This window comes from Sceloporus occidentalis, unplaced genomic scaffold (genome assembly GCF_023333645.1).
Source record: "Sceloporus occidentalis isolate IW3139 unplaced genomic scaffold, rSceOcc1.0.p SCAF_191, whole genome shotgun sequence".
Lineage (NCBI taxonomy): Eukaryota > Metazoa > Chordata > Lepidosauria > Squamata > Phrynosomatidae > Sceloporus > Sceloporus occidentalis.
The window spans coordinates 1,261,589-1,285,326 of NW_028317171.1; the positions used below are offsets into that span (position 1 = coordinate 1,261,589).

The 23,738-nt window shown below is 40.1% G+C and overlaps 1 protein-coding gene across 3 annotated transcripts in view; it reads left to right on the forward strand.

Moving 5' to 3' along the window:
* CALCRL (calcitonin receptor like receptor) overlaps nucleotides 1-22,453 on the forward strand; it is a 99,691-nt gene extending 77,238 nt beyond the window's left edge. For 2 of the 3 annotated variants that reach the window (XM_089502027.1, XM_089502028.1), the window contains 8 exons: nucleotides 949-1,040; nucleotides 2,327-2,453; nucleotides 5,076-5,229; nucleotides 9,951-10,011; nucleotides 10,126-10,192; nucleotides 13,631-13,849; nucleotides 15,441-15,482; nucleotides 18,406-22,453. In XM_089502027.1, the coding sequence (XP_089358153.1) occupies nucleotides 949-1,040; nucleotides 2,327-2,453; nucleotides 5,076-5,229; nucleotides 9,951-10,011; nucleotides 10,126-10,192; nucleotides 13,631-13,849; nucleotides 15,441-15,482; nucleotides 18,406-18,630 (987 nt within the window). In that variant the 3' untranslated portion in view covers nucleotides 18,631-22,453. The remainder of the gene's footprint in view (nucleotides 1-948; nucleotides 1,041-2,326; nucleotides 2,454-5,075; nucleotides 5,230-9,950; nucleotides 10,012-10,125; nucleotides 10,193-13,630; nucleotides 13,850-15,440; nucleotides 15,483-18,405) is intronic. The other variant, XM_089502029.1, reaches the window with a different exon arrangement.
* Nucleotides 22,454-23,738: the final 1,285 nt, after the last annotated feature.

Sequence of the window (23,738 nt, forward strand, 5' to 3'; positions counted from 1 at the left end):
CCAATGAAAAGGGCTTGCCACTAGTACTGATTAATGTAATATTTGTAAAGAATATTTGCAAGTGTTCTCCTCCTTGACAAGAAAAAAGGTGTCAGTGCATCAAAGCAACCTTACAGAAAAAATGGTCAACCTTAGTGGGATTTTTCACATGTCAGGATTTTAAGTGAAAATTTTTTATTCATTTTGGTTCCTGCACACAAAAAATAAAAAATGTGCAAATTATTTTATTTTTTGCCAAAAACACCTAAAAGGTGAAAAGCCATACAAAAATGTGCAGAAATTCTAATATGTCACCCAGAGGAGAACCCTTGTGGAAGGATATAAGTAAAGGTTTACATCTCTACAGACAACATCTCACAGGCTATTATTCAGTTATACAGACATCTTTACATCCCGACAGACAATTATTCTTAATGGTGATCCAGAGAGTAGGGTCTTTGTGGTCTCATAAGAGTGTAGATTACTCTGTCTAAACCTAATAGCCTCATTTTGATACTCCCCTGATCTTTTACCATGCTGACTGAGGAAGATGGCAGTAGCAGTCCAGAGCATGTTGTGAGACAGTGAAGTGTTGCTAAGAAGCTGGGTTACTGCTAATGTGAAATTACTAATGTTCTGTTTCTAACAAATCACATTTTGTGTGAAGTATATGAGATAGCACTGCATTGTTATTTTGGGCCTGAACAGACAGGCCAAAATAAAGCTGCTTCAGGTCACTTTGGAGGTATGCTGTTAAAATGAGACTTGCATCTTAAGAGGCCAGAATCTGTGCCAAAGCTGTGCTCCAGTCCATAGGCTTTTGCATGGCTTTCAGACTCTTAGGACACATGTATCATTTAAACAGCATACCTCCAAAGTGACCCAAAGCAGCTTTATTTTGGCCTGTCTGTTTGGGCCCTTTGTTTGCTGTATTTGAGTTTTCATCCTTATTTTTCTCTCTTATTACAGACAGCTTTGAATTTGTATTATCTCACTATCATTGGGCATAGCCTTTCCATTGTTTCACTTTTGATTTCTCTTGTGATATTCTTCTATTTTAAGTAAGTATAATGATAATTATTTTTTATATAGCAACTACTCTTTTGATTGAAGCCTTTATACATAATGCCATGTGTAACATTTAACAATTCAAGTCAAAATTGAGATGCAGAAAGAAGCTGTTGAGCTCTGTGTGTTTACAACCAAGTGATTGCTCCCAGAGTTCTAAGCTTCAATTTTCAATTCAAATATGGTGAAGATTTGGGTCTTTTTCATACTTTACAGTTATAGCACTTTGATATCATGTTAATTGCAATGGTTCCATTCTATAGAATCCCAGGATTTGCAGTTTTGTGAGGTCTTTACAATTCTCAGCCAGAAAGCCTCACCAGACTTCAAATCCCAGAATTCCATAGGATGCAAATTCCATAGCATACAGCCATGACAGTCAAAAGTGATATCAAAGTGCTATAAATAATGTAGCATGGGAAAAACCTTGGTGAAACTAAGGTCAAATCATATAATAATTTTCATATAATAATGATGACCAGGCCCGAAGTTTTTCCAATATATGTGTTCTTAGAAGAATGCAGATAAGGATGATGATGATGATGATGATGATTATTATTATTATTATTATTATTATTATTATTATTATTTCTTACCCACCTCTCCCCATGGATTGAGGTGGGAAACAACTACACACCTTTCTTAAGGTAGAACATGGGTGGGAATCATTCAACCTTCCATATTTTGTGAGACTACGGAGATTATCACACCTAGAAATCCCACTGGGATAGACTAGGCATATGGTTGAGATCAACTCAAGGGCAGTTAACAACAAAACTTTTCAGGAGGGAGCCCAACCAGGTAAAAGTAAACAGGCATTCAGAATAACAGAAGGATAAACAAGCTCCTGTTTTTGAAAAGCTGCTGGATAAGCATGGCTGGGGTCTGGGCTGCATATGGGTTGCACACGCCCAACCATGGCTGTATGTGATGACACCCATGTTGGACTTTTAAATCCCACATCTATCCCAGCGGGATTTCTGGATGTGATAATCTCCTACAACTTCCACTTTTCTCACTCTTGGCTGTGCAGACTGGAGCTGCTGGGACCTGCAGCCAGATAACATCTGGGAGGCCACATAATTCCCATTTCTGACTTAGAATGTGTCACCACTGAAAGGAGCCATTAGCTCCTTGATGCTGGAAGGGTAGATGTTATACAAACACAACTCATTACCAAGTGATTCAGTTTGCTACCCAGAAACAGTTCTGTGCTATTTGTAAGAAGGAGAAAAATTAGCAGGAGATCCCTTGACTATCTACATGTGTTTGCTTTCAGGAGCCTGAGCTGCCAGAGGATCACTTTGCATAAAAATCTTTTTTTCTCATTTGTTTGCAACTCTGTTGTCACAATCATCTGCCTGACAGGAGTTGCCAGCAATCAACAGCTTGTTGCCGCTAACCCTGTGAGTGCACAAGATTTGGGTTGTGTTACTGTATTATAAGAAACAAAGAGATGTATAATCATTGAATAACAATAAAGTTTGCTCATACAAGATCCCTTGGATCTTATTCCCCTGCCTGTTCAGTCTTCACTGCCAGCCGCTACGTAAATAAGATGTACATTCACCATATGCTGTATTTGTAAATGGAATTGTGTTCCCAAATGCCTTCAAAAGTGCAGGTCTATTTACAAATGAACCAGGTGCACAGGAAGTGCATGTCTTCTTTTAAAAGAAAAAATGTAAGGTTACTGCTGCCACCACAACCACAGCAGCAAATTTGCCTGTGGGATTTGGTCAAGGCGTGCATCCTCCAGTGGTTTCAGGCAATGCAAGGACAGTCCATCCCCAAAGTCTGGAGGTTTCCTACCTGTGTTCTACACCCATGCAGTCTTGATCCAGATCAGGTGGATAAGATCACTAGAACACAGTCAGCCTTCCATGTCCACATATTTTGCATCCACTTTTTCAATCATCCATGGCTTGAAAATATTTTTTTTAAATCCAGAAAGCAAACTTTGAATTTGCCTCATTATATAAGGAACACCGTTTTCCTACCCCATTGTATATAATGAGACTTGAGTATCCTCACATTTTGGCATCCACAGTGTCCTAAAACCAATCCCCACTAGATGCCAAGGGACCAATGTACTGTTTAATCACTAGTTCATAGTCACTAGCAATCTTATGACAGAGGCAGATAGGGAAAGTGTCAACGTACTTCTGCAAATTACTGCCAGTTATATCAGTGAATGCCCACCATTAATGCCTACCATTAATGCCCACATTTGTGTGCTGGAGTGAGTGCCTAATGGCACTTGGGGATAGCTTGAATGTAAGAGACAAATTGTATGCTTTATCTGTCTTATAGCTACATACACACATACACACATGCTCACACACATCCTACATTAAATAAATTATTAACACTTCCATTCACTGTATGAATAGGTAGATTTTACACTTTCATGCACTGTTGCTTGAGAAGATCTAGAATATATATTTATATTTGTAAGCATGGCTGATTATTCCAAGTTTGTGAAGATAATATTTATTCTTTCCCACTAGTTTAAAGTTAGGGGTGGGGCCCTATAGGCAACTAGATTAAGGAACCAAAAGAGCTAACTAAATAAAGCAGTTGTTATGCTCCTTGATGCAAAGAAAATTAAACACCATATTTGAAAGTTTGTCAGGACAGCATGGTTTGAATCCCTGCTCAGTCATGAAAACCCCCTGCGTGACCTTGGTAAGTCACACTCTCTCAGCTTCAGAAGATGGCAATGGCAAACCCCTTCTGAACAAATTTGCCAAGAAACCCCTGTAATCAGTTGAAAACAATTTGAAGCCACACAACACAGTGAACCCATACCCAAGACATTCTATTTCCAGGTGTGTAGCTGGGGAGGGGGGGTATGGGAGTGTTGTTCACCTGATTAGAATTCCATGAAATTTCAATCCCCAAATTTCTAGCATTGCAGAAAGTGAGACACTGAAAATTATTTACACCTAGAAAGTTACATCATTCCCTTGATAGCTTTTCCTGCCTCTTCAATATCTGGAGGCCTCATAATTCCTCCCTTACTTTGGACCTACAGTAAAGAGAGGGAGTATATGATTTCAAGAATTGAGTCACCAGTAGAAATCACATGACTTTCCAGATGTATTTGGGCTGACATTTCCAGCATCTCTCCACTATTGACTATATTGGTTTGGGCTGCTAGGATTTGTGGTCCAACAACATCTAGAGGATCACAGGATTCCAACCCCAAAATAAACCAAAGCAACCAAGTTTTTTCAAAAATGAAATTGACCCCCCTCTCCAGTTAATAGATGACTTTTTCAGACATAAAAATCTGTCTCATGATACGATAGGTAATACAGGTGCTTTTTCTAACACACATAAATAGATTGGGGAGCCAGTACCTGCAAATGCAAAGACAGCCTTAGGCTACAGTTCTCAGTTTTCCCTCCGAAAATGCAAAATCATTTATCTTGTTTTACCTTTATTTGGCTGGTTTCCCACAGTGTGCTCTGCAACTCCAGCCTGAGTGTCCTGCCCAATATGGTATTATTTTGCCTGTGTCAGACTGGTTGAATGTTTTGGGCAAATGTGTATGGCAAATTCCCATAAAGCTATTGTTTGCATATTTGCATATGTGAAAAAAAGTTCAGGGAAGGTAAATTTCCTGTCCTTCCTCCCATCTCCTGTTAGCATTTTCTCCACCATAACCTGATAGTCCATCCCATGCTCTAGCTGATCCTTAAGACAGATGTTTTGTGTGTGAGAGAGAGTTCTGTTGGACGTAGCATGGAAGGAGGAGAAATTTTCCTGTCGTGACCTTCCTTAAGTAAATCTAACACTGAAGCCTTGTAGTATTAAAGCAGCATTTTCAAAAGGAGAGGGAAGAAGTGAAAGACAAATGTCAAAATATGACATTTAAGAGAATATTCTCTCTCTCTCTCTCTCTCTCTCTCTCTGCATCTTTAATCAATTCCAGTTTCAAATGTTTATTCTTGTCTGTATTATATAGAAAGGCTTGTGATTTGAATATGGTGTTAAAGATCCATGGTATTTTCACCCCATAGGTTGGATGCAAAGTGGCTCACTTCTTCCAGCTTTACTTGATGGTTTGCAATTACTTCTGGATGCTCTGTGAAGGCATTTACTTGCACACACTCATTGTGGTGGCTGTATTTGCAGAAAAGCAGCACTTACTGTGGTATTACCTTCTTGGATGGGGTAGGTTATTTCCCTTTTGTTTTTCTCCCAGTCGTATGCATCAATATCTCTTTCAAGGTCCAGTCATAAGAGTATTTTAATTTCAGAGAATCTTGACAGCATTGCTCAGAGATCATAAGCCATCAGCAAGTTCCCTCCCTTTACACCCATAACTAAATAATCAAAGAAGCAATAAACTAAATGTCATTCTGATTTGCCCCTTTTGTTTCAACTGGAAAATGAACTTTGGCCATGGCTTTTAAGCATGTACTGTTGATGCAACAAACTTATCTTAGCTAAAGGCAGGCTGCATTTGGTTGAATCAGGAAGTGACTCCTCCTTTATGGAGAAAAAAATAGTCTTTTATTATGAAAAAGCCATTAAGGGGTAATTATTCATTGTTTCTCATCTTGGAGGTGTTTATACAGGAATGACTGTTTGTTTTCAGAGAAGTCTCGCCATTACTAGGGTAGGAGGTCGAACCACCATTTATTTTCCCAGCAGTTCCTTTTGACCTGCTTTGTTCCGGCTGCAAAGAGAACACTACTTGAGATGAAAAAAGAAAAAGAAAATACCTCAACTAGAGAACACTACTGAAGGCAGCAAGCCATTCATCTCTGATGTATGCTGACATTTTCTGGAGTTGATCCAGTTTTTATTTCATTTTATTTTTAAAAAAGAAGACAAATTAGACCCAGTTAGACTGTGATAGCCCTGTGAGAATAAACACTGGAGAACTCAAAGGAGTGAAATTCCACTAGGATTTACAGTGGTTTATGATCCTGTCCATGGTTGTAGCAGCTGTCTCTACAACCTTGTTTATTCTCCTGTCATTCTGAATGCCTGTTTACTTTTACCTGGTGGAGCATCCTCCTGCAAATATGCCTGGTTAAATCCTGCATACAGTAGGTTCACTTCACATCATGGTACTTACTTGTGTGTTCTTCTTTATTCCAAAGCAACTATCTACATTGCATCCTGATTCAGGAAAGACAGGCCCAATTCATCCTGTCCCACTTTTTCATCTCCTTTAGAAATATCCCAGGCCCAATACAGACAGTGCAGAAGCGCCGTCCTCAGACCAAAACTAGGGCTGGGGAGCACGCAGCAGCCGCATGCTCCCCAGCCCTAGTTCATATGGACGGCGCCATTTTGAAGGCACGCCATCCATACACACAGCGGGATGATAGCGTCATGCACGTGCCGCCTCCACATGGACCGGCACATGCGTGACGTCACTGTGCCTCTGGAGGGCACTTGCAGCACCATATCTGCAGCGCAGAAAGGAGCTCCATTTCAGGCACGCGCTTTGTTCCTGCAACAACTAGATTGCCATGGTAACAAAACCAAGGAGAAAGGGGCTGGGCATGCAGCCCCAAGGACACCCCATTTCCAGGCCATGGGGAAGCAGCATTTTTCCGCTTCTCCATGGCCTGGAAAAGCACTGGATTGGGGCCACAGGGGCTGCTGGTGAGGCTGCCCTGGCCCCAATCCGGCGCGGAAGGGGGCGGCAGAGACCTGCCCATTTTGGGCCGTCTGTATTGAGCCCCATTTTCTCTCTCCTCTTCCCCCTTTGTCCTCAGCTTGGTTCAATTGCTGCAAAATGAGTTCAGATTGCAAAAGTGGTTTGCACTCACTTAATTCATCTGGTGAGAGAAGGGAAGAGCGACCTGAGTCTTGCCCTTCACTGTAGTCTCAGGCAGAAGCAAAGCGTTGCTGCCTCTCCTAGTTTGTATGTCCTTCCTCATTAATAATTTGCCATCTTGACCAGACTAATATTGCTTGGTTAGTTTTCATTTGTTAAATGTTGGAGGGTATGTTTGCTACACATGTAGGCCCATTACTCAAAGTGGTTTTTCAGTGGCTCTCCTTCTGCTGAGTTCTCACAACTGCCAAAAGATATAGCCCTTCAGAAAGAGGCTTGAGCAGTAGAGTGTTCCTCACCTTGCACAGATCATTATCTTGCTTCTCTCACCCTCAAAAAATATTTGAAGGGCTTGGCCTAGGCAAATTGTCATGAGAGTCAGCCCTTACCTGTTAAGAATGGGCAATAAGATTCTGAGCATGTTGTAAAATGTGTGACTTTGCATGCCTCATACCACCTGAGATCCATTTTTATTTATGTACTTACTGGGTAACTTTTAATATTATGTGTCTTGTTGTATTTGGGGAGTCTTAAAAGCTATTCAATGTAGACATTGCTGACAGTTTTAGTTTATGCAGACTCATGTACACAGATGTTTTAACATCGCTTTAATTAGAGTAATCAAGGCTTAATCTGAGTCTGATTTGTATTCTAAAAAATGTCAGTGTTATTAAAATAAAGTGTTTTATGCTAAATCATTCTTTGTTTATAAGGATGACTCTAACCTTTGATTTTGCTAATTAGTCATTTATAAGAAGCCTAAGTAAAGCATCTCTCTCTCCTTCTCTGTCTCCTCCCTCCCTCCCTCCCTCCCTCTCTCTCTCTCTCTGCTAACTTGTAGTGATTCTAACATTGGCAGTTTACCTACAGGCAGGTTTATACACCCAGTACTAAGACTTCTCCTTTCCTTGTTATATTAGATGTACTAAAATAAAATTTTAAACGTTTAGGTAAGCCAGGGCAATAAGATGGAATGCCTCTGACAACTTAGTCTAGCCATCATAATGTATCTTCTGCAGCAAGAGCTACCAGCCAGTGTGTCTGTTTTAGTACAGGTTGGATATCCCTTATTCAAGAGTCCAAAATCTGAAGTACTCCAAAATCCAAAATCTTTTGAGCTACAACACAAGTAGCAGATTATGTACCTGTACTGTACTTGTGAGGCTGGAGAGCTACTCAGCAAGGAAAGAGAGATGTGAGAATCTGTGAAATGACAGGAATCTACATCTCCCACCATTTCACTGATCTTCAGTCTCTCTTCAGCCTCATTATAATAATAATAATAATAATAATTTGTTTTATTTATATACCGCTATTCCAAAGATCATAGCGGTGAACAGCAAGTAAGCTAATTAGCAAGTATGTCTCATTATGTATATGCAAATACAGGTATTCTAAAATTCCATCTAAAATATGGAACACTTCTGGCCCTAAGCATTTCAGGGACCTGTATATGATCTGTTAATCACTACCCCCAAGTTAAAGTCAGAATTTGGCATGATTTTCAAAGTCTCCAAGGTGACTTTCTATTCTACAACCCTTTCTACTCTACAGCAAAGACCCAGGCAAAAATTTCAGAAGATAAGGTCTCTTCCATAGTGGATGGTGGCTCCCATGTCAGTGGAGTGTTCATTCCGCTCTAGATTTTATTCAGAACTTGAAAAGGCCATACCCTATTTCTCAAATAGGTCTAGCATTTTAGATACAGTACAGTACTTCCTTTGCAGTTCAGTCTGAAACTCAAAGTTATCCTAACAACATGGAAGCCACCAGCTAGAATCTCTTCTTAGCCTGTATCTTGAATCTTCTCAAGTGGGCTATGTCCCAAAATTGTTTTTAGAGCAGGATAATTCAAATCATTTCATGGGATTTCTGCACTATGTATCCATGGATTGTGCATCCCTGGAATCATCCACAGCTTGAAAATACCCCCCCCCCCCAAAAAAAAAAACCACTGTATATAATGAGACTTGAGCATCCATGGATTTTGGTGTCCACAGGGGGTTCCAAAACCAAATCCCAGTGAATACCAAGGGTCCACTGTATTGAAAAAAACTAGAAATGGGAGAAATTCCATCAAAGACAGCATAACAGTGAACAAGTTAGGATCAAACCTCAAGGATGTACAGCAGTCTCTGTAGATGTGAGTAAGAGTAGAATGGACACCACTTATCCAAAATGTGTCATTTCTGTAATATTCTTCTGACAGAAGGAGTTAGGGTTATCCACCAATGCAGCATATTAACAATCCTTTCTACTTGTCACTGCTGCAGTACCAAAAAAATACTGTTTTTACTGTAAATCCATAAACCTCCTAACCAGCATATAGTCCAGCAAAGTAACTTCCCCCCAGGTGTATGTGTGTGTGTGTGACATTAAAACAACTGTGGGGATAAAAATTTGTCTGTGCTTTTCTTTATGGGCTGTCCTCCAGAAAAGCACTTAAGTGTTTGCTTTAACTGCATGTGTACTCAGTGGTCTCACTGCAAAATCTGGGATCATTCATGTCCTTAGCAACAGTTTGTTAATTCAATTATATTAACTATCTGCCCATATTCAGGCCAAAACCTCGTTTTAGTCATGGAGTAACTGAAACAGATTTATTCAGTCATGTTAAGTTGGGTGAATAAAAGAATTAGTTGTACTAATACTGGAGCTTGAACAAATAATAGGTTTTCATTCCTCAAACACAAATTGCTCTGTGGTTCTAATGACAATATTAAGCAAGCCAGCTGCAGAACATAAACAAGGAAGAGTCCTTTAACACACTAAAGATGAATAGATTTCTTATAATGCAAAACACGCAAAAGAAGCAGAACGCCAGGGAAAGGAAGGAACAGGAGTTAATTTTGATAGCATCAGAACAAGGTGCTGTGGACAAGGCCTGGGCCGATCTTTCCTTGCTCTCCATCTTGCTTGGTTAAAAATGCTTGGATTGAACCAAGAGCCTTTGTTCCTCTGGCCTGTAGATTAGAGGAGGTTTCCCACCTCCCCAGAGACTTTGTTCTATTATATGGGCCACTATCTTTCCTTCCTTGCTTCTGCAGTCACAGAATTTAGACTTCGTACTAAGAAAGATTTCCTTTCCTGTTCACAGGGTTCCCATTGATTCCTGCCTGCATACATGCTGTAGCAAGAAGCATATATTTCAATGACAAGTAAGTTAAAAATCTGCCCTGCTAACTTTGGACTTTTTTAAAAAAAAAAATCCTCCTATCACAATAAGAAGAGATTAATTTTCTTCCTTCTCTGTTTTGTTTGCTTCCTTACAGCTGTTGGATTCGTTCAGACACTCATCTATTGTACATAGTCCATGGTCCAATTTGTGCTGCTCTGTTGGTATGTACATTTCAAGATAAGAAATGATAATATTGGGGGAAGAAAATTGTTTTCTACCATTGAGCTTCATCCGTATAAAAGAGTTGGTGTAATCTAATAATCTTATTATAGAAGGATGAAGATAAGGTAAAATAGTAGAGTATGACCCCATATCCATGGAGGATACGTTCCTGGACTTAGCATGGAAACACAAAACTGCAGATAATAGCAAACCTTATTGAAATGAATTACTTCCAGAGGAAGTTGACCATAGACAGATGCTGGAGGACATAGAGGTTCTAGAGACAACACCTCTCTAAGCATTTCTAGATCCTCCAATATGACTCTATGGTCAGCTTTTTCAAGAAGCACACTATAGAACTGTGCTGGAGGACCTAGAAAATGCCTAGAGAGAACATATTTTTTCAGACATAGTAAATGAAACCACAGATACCAATCTCATATATATGAGGATTGTACTGTTTATCATAAACTTGAATGTGAACATTTAGCTAAATTAACAATACTTTGTAGTGTTCTAGTCACTCTCTCAAAAAGGATCCCATAGAACTATAAAAGATACTGAACAGGGCCATAGATATGAACTAGAATTCTGGCATCAAAGCCTTGGGCATTTTAAAGCCTTTTAAAAAGGGAAATACAATTGACAGCTCAATTTTATGAATGTTATTATGTGTGTATGTGCCTTCAAGTCACCTGTCAACTTAAAATGAGCCCATGAATTTCATAGTTTTTTTTTTTTTTTTTTTTTTTTTTGCCAAGGAATATTCAGAGTTGGTTTTGTCAGTTTCTGACAGTCTCCCATCCAAGCACTAACTAGAGCTAACCTTGCTTAGCTTTTAAGGTCAGATGGGATCTAGTGCCTTTTGAGTTTTTAGACATATGAATGTTTGTTGTTCTTTTGTGCCTTCAAATAATTTCCAACTTATGGTGAATCAAAGGCAAAGCTATCATGGGGTTTTCTTGGCAAGATTTGTTCAGCGGTTTGCTATTGCCTTCCCCTGAGGCTGGGAGCATGTGACTTGCCCAAAGTCATCCAGTGGGTTTCATGTCAGAGCAAGGAATTGAACTGTGGACTCCAGAGTCATAGTCTAACACTCAAACTACTGTGTCACACTGACATAGTGTTTACTTGAACACAAACTCTAGAGGGGCTTACATTCAGGCATGTCTCCTCCTTAGGAGAACTTTTAAAGACATGAATGTAGAAACATCAGTATGTGATGAGCACCTCTTCTTTTGTTTGCCTGTCCAAAGATCAAGGTCTTCTGAGTGGGCAGCAGACCCCTCTGTGTCTCAGCAGGGAGGTTAGTATGATGTGGCAAGAGATGGAAAAGGTCCTTCTCATGTGTGGCATACTAGCTGTGAAATGCTTTGCCCTTGGACCGACACTGGTTCCATTTCAGTCCCAAGTAAATATGGTTGTTTACTAAAGACATTATAGCATAGCAGGTTTATTCCAGAGTATCCATCTACACAGTTTAAAATATATTATCTTTATGAACCTGTTTTAACTTATGAAAATGTTTGATATGCTTTTAATCTAATTCATTCATTCATAAAATTACAAAAATGCTTATTTTTTAAAAATTGTTTTAAACAATTTGGTTTGGTTTGGTTTGATTTATACACTACCCTGAGCTCTCGTGATGTAGGGCAAGTTTAAAAAAAAATTAAATAAATAAAATAACTTCCACATGCCATCTGTGATGGAAGCTTCCTTATCAATTTCTTCCTCTTCTGAGTAAGAAGTGAGCTTTCTTTTGCTTATGCTACTACACTCCCTCTTGAAATATTCCTTTTTCCCCTTTCAGTTTACATGACATGCAGCAGAACTGTGTCTTTAAAAATATCATCATGCTAAAGCAATGAGTTAAAAGTCCAAAATATTTGGGAGAGCTCTAAAGAATGGGGGCGGGAGGCAGAGAAAGCTAATTCTATTCTACCAAAGAAAGACATGCTACTGCATGCCCAGCAAGACATTGGATGAAACAGACAAGGGCCCTTACAGTGACTCCAGTGTTGAAGAATGAAACACCTTGCTCAGTTAATCAAGATGAAAATTTGGTCATTACTTTACTTTTAGAGACAGGGTAGGTGCCATGCATAGCAATTTATTATGTGAAACATTATGGTGTACAAAATGTACTTCAGGGTTGTCACATACATCATAGCATGACAAATGTATTTAAAGGGATGAAGATGTTTTCCTTCTCATCATGACTTGACCAGGCCAGTTCCTTGCCTAAGAACACAGTCCTAAGTGACCAAGATAGCTGAGGGTGAACTAGACCCACAGTACCCAGCTGAAGCTGTGTTCACATTCCAAAACCCTCCCAGACTAGGGATATAAGAAATTACTTAGGACTAGCCTTGGCCCTGGTTTAGCTTTATGTCAGGATTTTGGCTTTGTCCTTGAGCATAATAAAACACCTGGCTTAATCCTATCTCACTACAACCCTTCTCTGCCACCCTTTTTGACCCTTTTGCTGATAGATCATTGGCCTAATTCCCACTATGGTTCGTGATTCCAAATGATTCGGTTTCATCCACCAGGGTTTCTACTTAATTTGAATCGCTAAAGTGATTCGAAAAGGGGAGCCATGGTTTTTACCCATTTTTACCCATTTAACCTACGTCAAAAAGACACGGGTAAAATGGGGTGTTTTGGGGGCTGAATCAATTTATTTAGTAATAAATCATTTCAGCCTAAGTGGGAACCAGGCGGATTCAAATTGGATTCGAATCTACCCTGGTTCCCACTGGCTGTAGCTTTCCCCAGTATCTCCATCATGGTCATGCCTCCCTTTTTTCCCCGGCCTTCTTCCCAGCCTACCTTGTAGATTCAGTCAGGAACCCAGTTTAACAGGTAAATGGGAATTAGGCCTTCATCACCAGAGGTCTTCTGCCACCAACTTGCCCTTTGGGGGAATCTCGGTTGACAGAAGATCATTTCTGCCAAAAGAAATGTGCCTTATCTCATACAGCCAGCACATCACTGAGTGAAGACTGCACTGTGATTTGGTGTGGCGTGGCTTGTTGAGAGGTTTTGTAGACCACAAGGAATGTTTTGTGTCCTGTTATTGTTGTTGCTGTTGTTGTTGTCTGCCTTCGAGTCGTTCTGACTTGTGGTGAATCTATCACATGGTTTTCTTGTCAAGATTTCTTCAAAGGGGGCCTTTGCCTTCTTTTTAGCTGGAGAAGGTTTGGCTTGTGCAAGGTCACCCAGTGGATTTCCATGGCTGAGATGGGATGCAAACCCTCTTCTCCAGAATTGTAATCCAGAGCTGAAACCACTACATCATTCTGGCTCTTTATGAGTTTCCTTTGGGAAACAAATAGTTAACATAATCAACACAATTTGGCCTAGATGTTTAGCCGAGTATTCGTACAACAGAATTACCAACAACTAACAATATCCTTTTACTTTCCTTGTAGGTGAATCTCTTTTTCCTGTTGAATATTGTTCGGGTTTTGATAACCAAGCTCAAGGTTACCCACCAAGCAGAATCCAATCTCTATATGAAGGCAGTCAGAGCCACCCTCATACTAGTGCCACTTCTTGGCATTGAATTTGTCCTGTTTCCCTGGAGACCAGAGGGCCGCATTGCTGAAGAGATTTATGACTATGTGATGCATATCCTTATGCATTATCAGGTATTCTGTCTCAAGAGACCTTTGCCAGTTGACAGTGGTTGGTTCAGGAATGCCAGCAAAATGACTGATGGGCGTATTTTAATCAACTCCTTATCTAAACATCATTTGGAAGCTTTGAAAGATCTCTTCCAGACTTTCATTTTGTTTTATATACTCTGTTACATATTCTCATGTTCACATCTACAGTATAGTTCATGGAGAGAAGGGACATCTTGCTGAGCATTTGGGGAACAGGGGGTGTACCCTTTGGAGAAAGATTTTAAAAGGCCATAAAAGGAATAAATGTATTTGCGTACATATTCTTTGCCACATAGGGAAGTTTGCCCCAGTACTGGGCATTTTGGCAGTGGCCCTCATAAGTATGAGGTTATTGCAGGCCTTATTGTCTGTTCCTTTGGCACAAAAATAACTCTTCGTGGTGACAGATGTAATGGTGTTGTGCTGTCAGCCCCATCTGTAAACAAGAGTCAAATCTAGAGTGAGGGCATTACTAAAAAGAGGAGGCACAGTTTTCAACCAGAAAATTAGTAGCACCCAAGTGCTATCCCCTGAGGACACCAAGCAGCAAAGAACCAGTGCATTTTTAAGACAACATTTTAGAAAACACTTCTGTTATCTTCCTCTGCTTTCACCTGCAGGCAAAAAATCTTTTTATTAAAAAATTTAATGATTAATTGATAATTGGAAGCATTTTGTATGGGATTTTAATTTTAATTTCATACTTGTGTTTTTAATGCTTTCACACTTTTTAGAATGTAATGGTTTTTAATGTTACGATTTATTTAATTGCATAACATTTTCATGATCAGGTTTTTAGTTTCTCTTCTTTTAGCCTTCTCTAAGCTTCCTTGTGTCTCATGTTGAGAGGAAAGTGGCATATATATACACACACGCACACACACACACACACAAATAAGCAAGCAAATGTTACTTCCTAAGCTGTGGGCTCAGCTTTCTTTAAATCAGATTTTAGTTGGATTGGAACCAAATGAAGCAAGCAGAACCTCATCTGTACACCACTGTGCCTGGCCCTCTGCCTCTTCAATCTACTCTTGAGCTCTGAAAAATTCACTGAAATGACCCAAAAGGGTTCATAGAACTGCCTCACACCAGTGCCTTACCCCTCACACAAAACTCCTTTAGACTTAAGCCATTCAGTAACTATGGGCTTTATCGCACAGGCCCCTGGAATGGGCCTGGTGCATTACAAAAAGGGGTGTGAGGGGAACGGAAGGTGGCATAGTATGCAGTTTACCACACAGGAAAACGCCGATGCCAGAAGTTCCCATCGCTTTCCGGATGCGTCCTCCAGGAGATGATTTTCAGGAACTCTTTAGAAGCATTCCTGAAAATCGCCTCCTCTGGGACGCATCCAGAACGCGATCAGAAGTCCCAGCAGTGGTGGCAGCGGCATTCTCCTGTGCAGTAAACTGTGTTCTATGCCGCCTTCCTTTCCCATCACACCCCCTTTTGTAACGCACCAGGCCCGTTCCAGAGGCCTGTGCAATAAACTCCTGCGTCTGTGTGTGCATTCCCATAACATGAAGCTATATATTAAACAATTTAATAGATTCTCTGTTTTATTTTGCAGGGCTTGCTTGTGGCAACGATTTTCTGCTTCTTTAATGGAGAGGTATAGTATATGATTTCTTCTAGGAGTGATTTGGGAGACTGATTTGAAATAAAATTTAGCCTGAAAGCTTTATGAAAGCATTTTCCTATCCACCTATGTAATAAGGGAATTGCATCATATTGTAGTTTACACACATACTAGGGTGCACACTAGCTTCATATGAGACCAGTTTTGTAGGATCTCTGTGTACAACATACCACTGGAGTGGCAGGGTCTATTCTTTAGCTGTTGCTGGATGGCTACTACCATCACTCCTACCTAGCATAGCCCATGGAAATGAGCATTATCCCCACAACTAGTGGCTTCCAAAAGTAAAAATGTGATTGTCACTAGCATTAAGAGCAATATGAAGTATATCAATTAAAAAGACAAGGAGCAAAAACAGTGCAGCACATGATTAGAAGTCCTTTCCTTGTAAACAGTCAGTTCCCTAAAGTTTAGTGAAATAATGATAAAATATTTTTATTTATTTGTTTGTATTCTTCTTTTCCCCCAGATTAGGACTCAAAGCAGTTTACACCATTTTTTTAAAAAAAAAGTTAGAGATCAAAAAGAGACAAAGGTTAAAACACAAATAAACAATTAGAAAAAAAATTAAAACCAGGTTAAAACATATTACATTAAACACATACATGCCAGCACAAGAGTTAGCACTATCAGCCATATTGACTGGCAATGGAAAGGCAACAACAGTATAGTTTCCCAAGGAAGACCATTCCAGAACCTGGGAGCAGCCACCAAGAAGACTCCTTCTTTGTCCTTCCCCTCAGGCATGACTTCAAGGATGGTGGGACTGAGAGGAGGGCCTTCTCCAATGTTTTCATGGCCTAAATAGGGAGAATACGCTCTGTCAGAGAGCTTGGACTGAAGCTGAATAGGGTTTTATAACTCATAACCTGTATTTTAAATTGTGAACTCATGACTTAAGCATGAGTCCCCAACTACAACAAGAATGGGAAATCTTTTAACAAAGCAGATTTTACAACTTTTTATTCCTGATGTGAGTTGTTCTTGGAAGAGATGGATTTGTTGTACATTTCACCAAGGTCCCTAGTAAATCAAGCTTCCTGTTGCACAGGTGGCTTGCCACATTGTATGAGCGGAAACTATTGTAAAACAGAACATCCTACCAAAGCATTAGATAAACAAACACAGGCATCGTGTGCCTTCATCTATTTTATCCAATGTATTTTTAACCAAGGTAGAAAAGCAGACTGAACTTTTATTCAGGAAACAGTTTTTCCAACAGCCTCATGGAAATGTGAATCAGGGTTGCTGATTGAAAATTCCTGCCACAGTAATCCAGTGCATACCTGTTAGGAGTATTTTAGTACTAGGATGAGCATCTGACATTGGCTAGCATATCTACAAAATATTGAATGGCTGAAGTTTTATCATAGCCATCCTTGTGGCTGCTCAGAGTTGTGTGTGTGGGTTCGAGGCCTGCTTCATTTCCAATATTAAGACTGCTGCCACAATGCAGCATTAATGCATTTTGACACTTTTGGGCTCCATCCTATGAAAACCTGGGATTTGTAGTTTGTTGTGGTACCAAAGCTGTCTAACAGAGAAGGCTAATACAAATCCAAGAATCCCATAGCATTGAGCCATGGCAGTTAAAATGGTGTCGGACTGCATTAATTCTACAGTACATATGCAGCCTTAGCTACATCAAGTGTCTAAATTCAATTCTCAATGTTTGCACTTACTTTTTAGCTTCTTTAATACACACACACACACACACACACACACACTAGGCGAGGTGTTTAAAGAGTCAGGAATATTAAGTATAAAATTAATTCAGTATTGATTGTTGGAAGGGAAAAATTAATTTGCTATTAATACTGGAAAGGTGGAGATTTAATTTAGATTTAGATCTATGAAAGACTGTTTTTTTACAGCAAATGGCATGTTTGTTGTCACTGTATTTACCTGTTTGCACATTTTGTTGGTTCTTTCAAAACTGCTCTTTTTGGCCAGAGGCCACCCCTTTCTCCTCCGTATTGTTGCTGCCACATGGACGCAGCAACGATCCGCTCCAAAAAGAAGCTGCATTTTGCAGCTCCTTTCCGTGCCACTGCCAAGGTGCCACTATTGCCCTGGAGTGGCGCAGTGATGTCTCTTGTGCACTGCGCTGTTTGGATGCAGCACACAAGATACGCCATTGGTGCACACATAGTCTGAACACACTCATGACCAAAATGGCACCAGGAGAGCACAGAACATGCGGACACTCTGCTCTCCCAAGTCCTAATTTTGGCCCCAGGCTGCCACAAAGTGGCGGTCTGTACTGGGACAAAGACCGCATTGACTCAATGGGCTCTACTCTAGCCAAGGCTAACAATTTTATTCCAGCCAATTTCTTTAAAGTGCTGTAAAATTTCTTACTGTGATTATTACAATGGACTGATAAAACTATCCCACTGGAAAATGTTTTATAAATTTCCTTTTGTGAAAACACAGACCACTTGTAGGAAAGCTGCTGATAAATTAATATTCTTGTTATTCCTTACTGTTGGCCAGGCTAGAGGACCATAGGTTCCCCACCTGTGATTCACAAGCCTATTTACAGTCCCATCTTCCTGAATGAAAATAAGTGACAGAAGCTTTGATAGAACTCTCTCTGACTTTGTGTGATTCAGCTGCTCCCTCACTCATTTAGACACAGTTTACTAAAGGAAGAATCTTACCAACATATCCATTCACTGCAGAGAAAAGAATTAGTCAGTGTTCCTGGTCCTTCAACTCAGATGTATTGCAGGTTACAAATTAGTCATATACCAGGAACATAAAATGGAGAAACAATATGTGCTGTGCATCCTTCCCTCCATCCCCACCATACTTTACTAAAATAGCTGGGTTTTCTCTAATTTTTCTTCTTTAAACTTATATCTTAATCTTGTTATCTTCTCCCCTTGAATAGGTTCAGTCTGTGCTGAGGAGGCACTGGAATCAGTTCTGGATCCAATTTGAACACAGCTTTGCCCACTCTGATGCTCTTCGTTCAGCTTCCTACACCGTCTCCTCCTCAATCACTGATGCTCAGAGTTTCACCTATAGTCACGACTGCAACAGTGAACATTTAAATGGGAAAAGCTATCATGACATGGATAATGTGGTTTTTAAAGCTGAAAAATTGTATGGCTGATTACAGAAGACTCTTTCTTCCCAACCAACCCAACCCCCTCCCCCCATAATATTTTGAGTGGATACCTTCATGAGCAGAGAGGATCTTTTTTTCTTTTTTGGCAAGTGTTGGAGATGGTTGTTCTTGAAGGAGGCAATGTTTCTCTCACCTGCACAGGCATTAACTTTTCTTTTTGTAGCATGTGTGGGTTTCTTCTTGGTTGTTTGTACACTGGAGCTGGTCATGCCCATCAGATGAACTATTAAACAGCTTTGACCCCTGAATTCCCCACATTGAGAGAAATACTGGTTGAAACTTGCATTGGGATCAATCATGCTCTAGGTGTATGCAGACGTATGTGTATGTTTTTTTTACATATAAATATGTATCAGTATAGATAGGTGTTGCCTATTCAGCTTCTACTGTGTAGACAAAGTGGGCAAATTATTTTGTATGAAGGGAATCAAAGAAAAGTTTCTCTTTTTTTCTAACAGTTCATATCATGACTTGGAGGCCATTTTGTTTGCTGACAAAAGCATGTAAATACTGTATTTATCATATTGTATTGTCTTAAGTGCAGCCAATAGATGCAACCTAATATTGAGAAAGAATGCAGTCACGACACAGGATTCTTCATATTGGCTGTGCAACGTTTAATTCTGACAAAGATAGAAAGAAATCTGCAATATTTTAAACTGAGAGTGTTGCAAAGCCATTAGAAATCTTAGGGTCAGCATTGTATGATATACCTCTGCGGTTTTCTCCATAGAGAGCCTCTCATAAGAAAGTATGGATAACTAGAGTCACAGGGCATGTTTACACAGGCCATTTGGTGTGGATTTCCCCTGCCCTCACATTGACCTGTCCAGACAACACAGGGCCAAAGACCTGATTTGACTGTAGACTGTCCGCACATGAGAAAAGCAGTTCCATAGTGAATCCAGGTTTATGCTCCCTCAAGCTGCTTTGAAATAACTCACAATTTTCTCCAGAACTTCCTAGAAGATCTGGGGTACTCTCCTGCTGTCCTGTGTGCTGCCACCACTGTTGGAGCAAGTTGCTTCTCTGAGGTCACAATGAGTAGTCTTAGCCATTTGATCGGCACTGGGCGCCTCATTTTCTGTCTCAGCAGGAATGCCTCTTGCTAGCAGCAGGTGGCACAACAGGATACTGTGTGGATAGCTGCCTGCATTGCTCTGGAACATGCGGGTAATGGGGTAAGTCAGGGCAGTTTTGGAGGCAGAATACTCCAAGGGCAGTCTGAAGTATTCTGGCCAGCCACACCCATCCACAGTCATCACATCCCACTATTCTCTTCCAAGCATGGCAATGCTGTTGCGTTCCCATGCTTGTATTAGCTTCCTTTCCTTCAAAGAATTTCCCTCCATGCCTTCATGTGACCCCATCCATTGAAGTATATGCTTGTGTAGTAGCTCTGTTTGTGGACTGGACCACATTAACCAAATTGAATACCCCGTATAGGGTTGATTCTGGTGGAAGTGGCAGCTTGATATTTAATAAAGCAATTAGGCACTTTGCTTACCTTGAAGACTTAAAATTCTTATTTACTTAGTGAAAAGAATGGGGGTGGGGACTGATATTCTTAAATGTTTCAAACTGTGGTTTGTTTCCTTGGCCAGATGTTTAGCCTCAGAGGAAATTTGGCAGAGAACCAGCTACCCAAGCTTCTGAGGTACAGAAGCCTGGTTGTTTAAATATATATATTTGGGGAGGTGATGACATGAGATGAGAGTTGGCTTTAGTTATATTGATTCTGGATAATATGAAAGTGGTGCTCTTGAAGGATTTCCTAAATGTAATGTAGGTATCAAAGGCCTAACCCTACTTAACTGAGTAAGGGGGAAAAAGAAACTAAAATTAGTTATCCTGGAGCCTATATCAGCCAACTCTTATACATATATGTGGTTATTACGGTCTTCATCATATGAAAAATGTGGATAAACAATAGTACATCCAGACATAGATGAACTGTGAACTGAATTCACTATCTGAATTTCAACTGAAGATAAACTGCCTGTGTAAGAGAGAGTGAGTACTGGAGGTCATTGCTTGGCAGAGGTGAAAGTAGTGTATGAAAAGGGGATACATGGCACAGTAATCTCACTTGGAGATTTACTGTTTGCAGCCAGCAAGAATTCTATCCTGCCCCATCTGTTTCACAGAAACATAGAAATCTTCACCAGAAACACTGAGACAGAAGCGAAGACTTGGTTGCCTTTTTGTCCTAGAAATACATTTGTTGTTAGAAGAGACCAAATGTTGACAAAACTGATCACAGCTCACACCTCACTTTAAGCACCTAAGCTACGAATAGATGTTTGACTTAGATGGTGCAACCAATCATCAATTTTGCATTGGTGCTTTAAAGGGCTTAATTCTTTTAAAGGCCTTTTCCCCTCATATTAAAAGTTTTATCTGGGGGGGAGGGGGGGAGCCATGCATTTTATTCTGTCTCGTGCAAAAACCTCAAGGGCATTTGGCTTGCACTTTACACCAGAAAAGATGTAGTATGTCTTTCAAAGTTGTCTGAAAATATGATGCTCATTCAAGCTGCTTAAATCCAATATAGGGAATGGGTTGGCTTAACTGGATGCAAGATTATAACTTTATATGTTTATGAAGGAAGCCTCTTGATATCTGCTGTGGAAGGGTTAACATATTCCTTGGCACTCCATGTTAGAGAATGTTATACTGCTGCCTCTGGGAATCAAATGACCTTCTAGATATAGTTGGACTAAAACTCACTACAGGAGGGGTGGCAAGGGGGTCACATTACTCCCGCAGAAGATGTTGGAGGACTACATCTCCCTCACTGGACCTTCTGCAAAGAAAATATAAATAAAATAAAATAAAAATAGTCTCCAACACTCCCTATAAAATGTGGGGGTATTTTGCCATTTTTAAGCCTCCCCTGCCCCAAGAGAGGCTTTTTTTTTAACAACAGAAAATTATTGGAAATCCATGGGTCACACTCGGCCCACCCCACCTTTCAACCCTAGCCATCACAGCCGGTGATGAATGCTGGGAGATACAGTTTATCATACTTGGAGGGGCACATGATTCCTATCCCTGATTCACATTAAGAAGTGCTTTATTCGGTGGATAATGCCACTGTGGTTGTTTTTTAAAAAAATAAATAATAATAAAGTGCATGGTTTGGGGAAAGAGTTCTATAAATAATTTGGAGCCAGTGTAGTGTGGTTCGAGCATTGGGCTGAGACTTTGGGGAACTAGGGTTCAAATCCCTGTTCAGCCATAGAAACCTTGAGCAATTCACAGTCTCAGCCTCAGAGGAAGACAAGGCCAAAATATTCTCTGAAGAAATCTTGCCAGGAAAACACCATCATGGGTTCACCCTAAGGTTATCATAAGCCAGAAAAATGCTGGAGGCACACAAAAACATAAATAATTAGATGAAATTGTAAATACTTTAAAATGCAGAATGCAGGCCTTTGTGGAAATGTATTGTTTTTGAAACATGTTTCTGGTATATGGAATAACAAAATTAAGAGCTCGAAGCACAGGGATTCCTGAAAAGTCAAAGGGAAAAAAATTAATTTGTTCTTAGAAATCTGTAGTTAATTTAACGTGAAAGAACAAGAGACATTCTGCGACTACCAGTGTTGAAAGATGTTTTCATACAAAAGTCCTTCTGCCTTGTGAAAACAGCTGGCCAGGGATGAAATGAAAGTTTCTTCATCTTTCTCAGAATAACATCTGGTTTTGAAGTATTATGCTGGAAGATGAAGTGATTGGTTTCCTCCTTTCTCAGAGTTGTGCATTAATTGTTATTCAGCAAGCTTGAGTTCATTGGCAGCTAATTTGTCAGCTTTTATGATGCCTTGAAGGCTGAAAGTCTTCAAATGGTTGTAATCATGATAATATAGTCATATTTGGATTGAAAGTATTAGCATGGAACATGCTCACTGAATGCTTGATATTTTGCTGTTTCAATCAATATACTTCTGGGTGACAGTTGAATGTGTAATGAAATGGCTACTTGGTGTTATAAAATTAAAGCAATTGAATTTTCAGCACCAAATATTTATTGTGAAAAGCATGGCCATACCTCCTGAGGCTATGGAGCAAAACAGACCGCTCCGCATCATCCTTGGGAGTGTCAGATTGGGCCCACAGCAACCACATGCTACAACCTCAGTCCAGCAGTTTGCCAGCTCAAAAGGGCCGGCAAAATGCCTCTTCTAGTTAAAGCAGCAAAAAGCCACCCTCATTGCCACGGGAGCAGCTTTTAGGTGTTTCTTTGGCACAGTGCATCTAAACACTGCACCAAAGACACGTCCTTTCTCCGCCTGCCATGCAGTCAGGCAGGCAGCATGCTGCTGGCATTGGGGCAGTGTCAGAGTGTGCAGCATGTGGACGCCACATTCTGCTCCGAGGTCGGTGTTAAACACCAGTCTGTTTAGCCCCTATGTGATCCCCTGGCAGTGCAGAAAGGCTACAAAATTTACCTGAAGATATTTCTCTTTGTGAAAATGATAGCATTATTAGGCTTTAAGGGTTACTAAGATATACTTAAAAGCATGTGCTCAGATCTGATTTCAAAAAAAAAAAATCCATTGAAAGATCCTTCCTGACCATTATATAGGAAACCTAAATATTAAGAGAAAATTATGCAAAATAATTTAAATTGGGCAGATTTCCATATTACAGTTGTCAAATACTACCCTTCCTTGTAAACAGATTTTAAATTTATAAGCCTACAGTGGACATGCTCTTGGGGATCACATCTGGACTGAAAGTTACGCAAAATAAAAAGTCCTGTTTCAGTTCTACTGAATGCATCATTTTTTAATGAAGACACACAGACCCTGCCGCTTGCTGTAGCCATGACATCACTGAAGAATAGTTGTTTATTTTACATCTTTTTTCCATGGATCTTTGGTCAAGGGTGTGGTCCCTTAGGGGTTGTCCCTGCATTTCTGAAGTAGCACAAGAAGAGGCCATCTAATGTGTCAGAAAGCTGTGGCATATCCTTCTCTTTTCAGATTTTAATCTTATTCTCTGCTTGGTTGGCACAAATTTGAGAAGAAATCAGAATCAGTTCCTTGCATCCAAGGCTAAGTTGTGTAACTCAGCACATCTGTGAT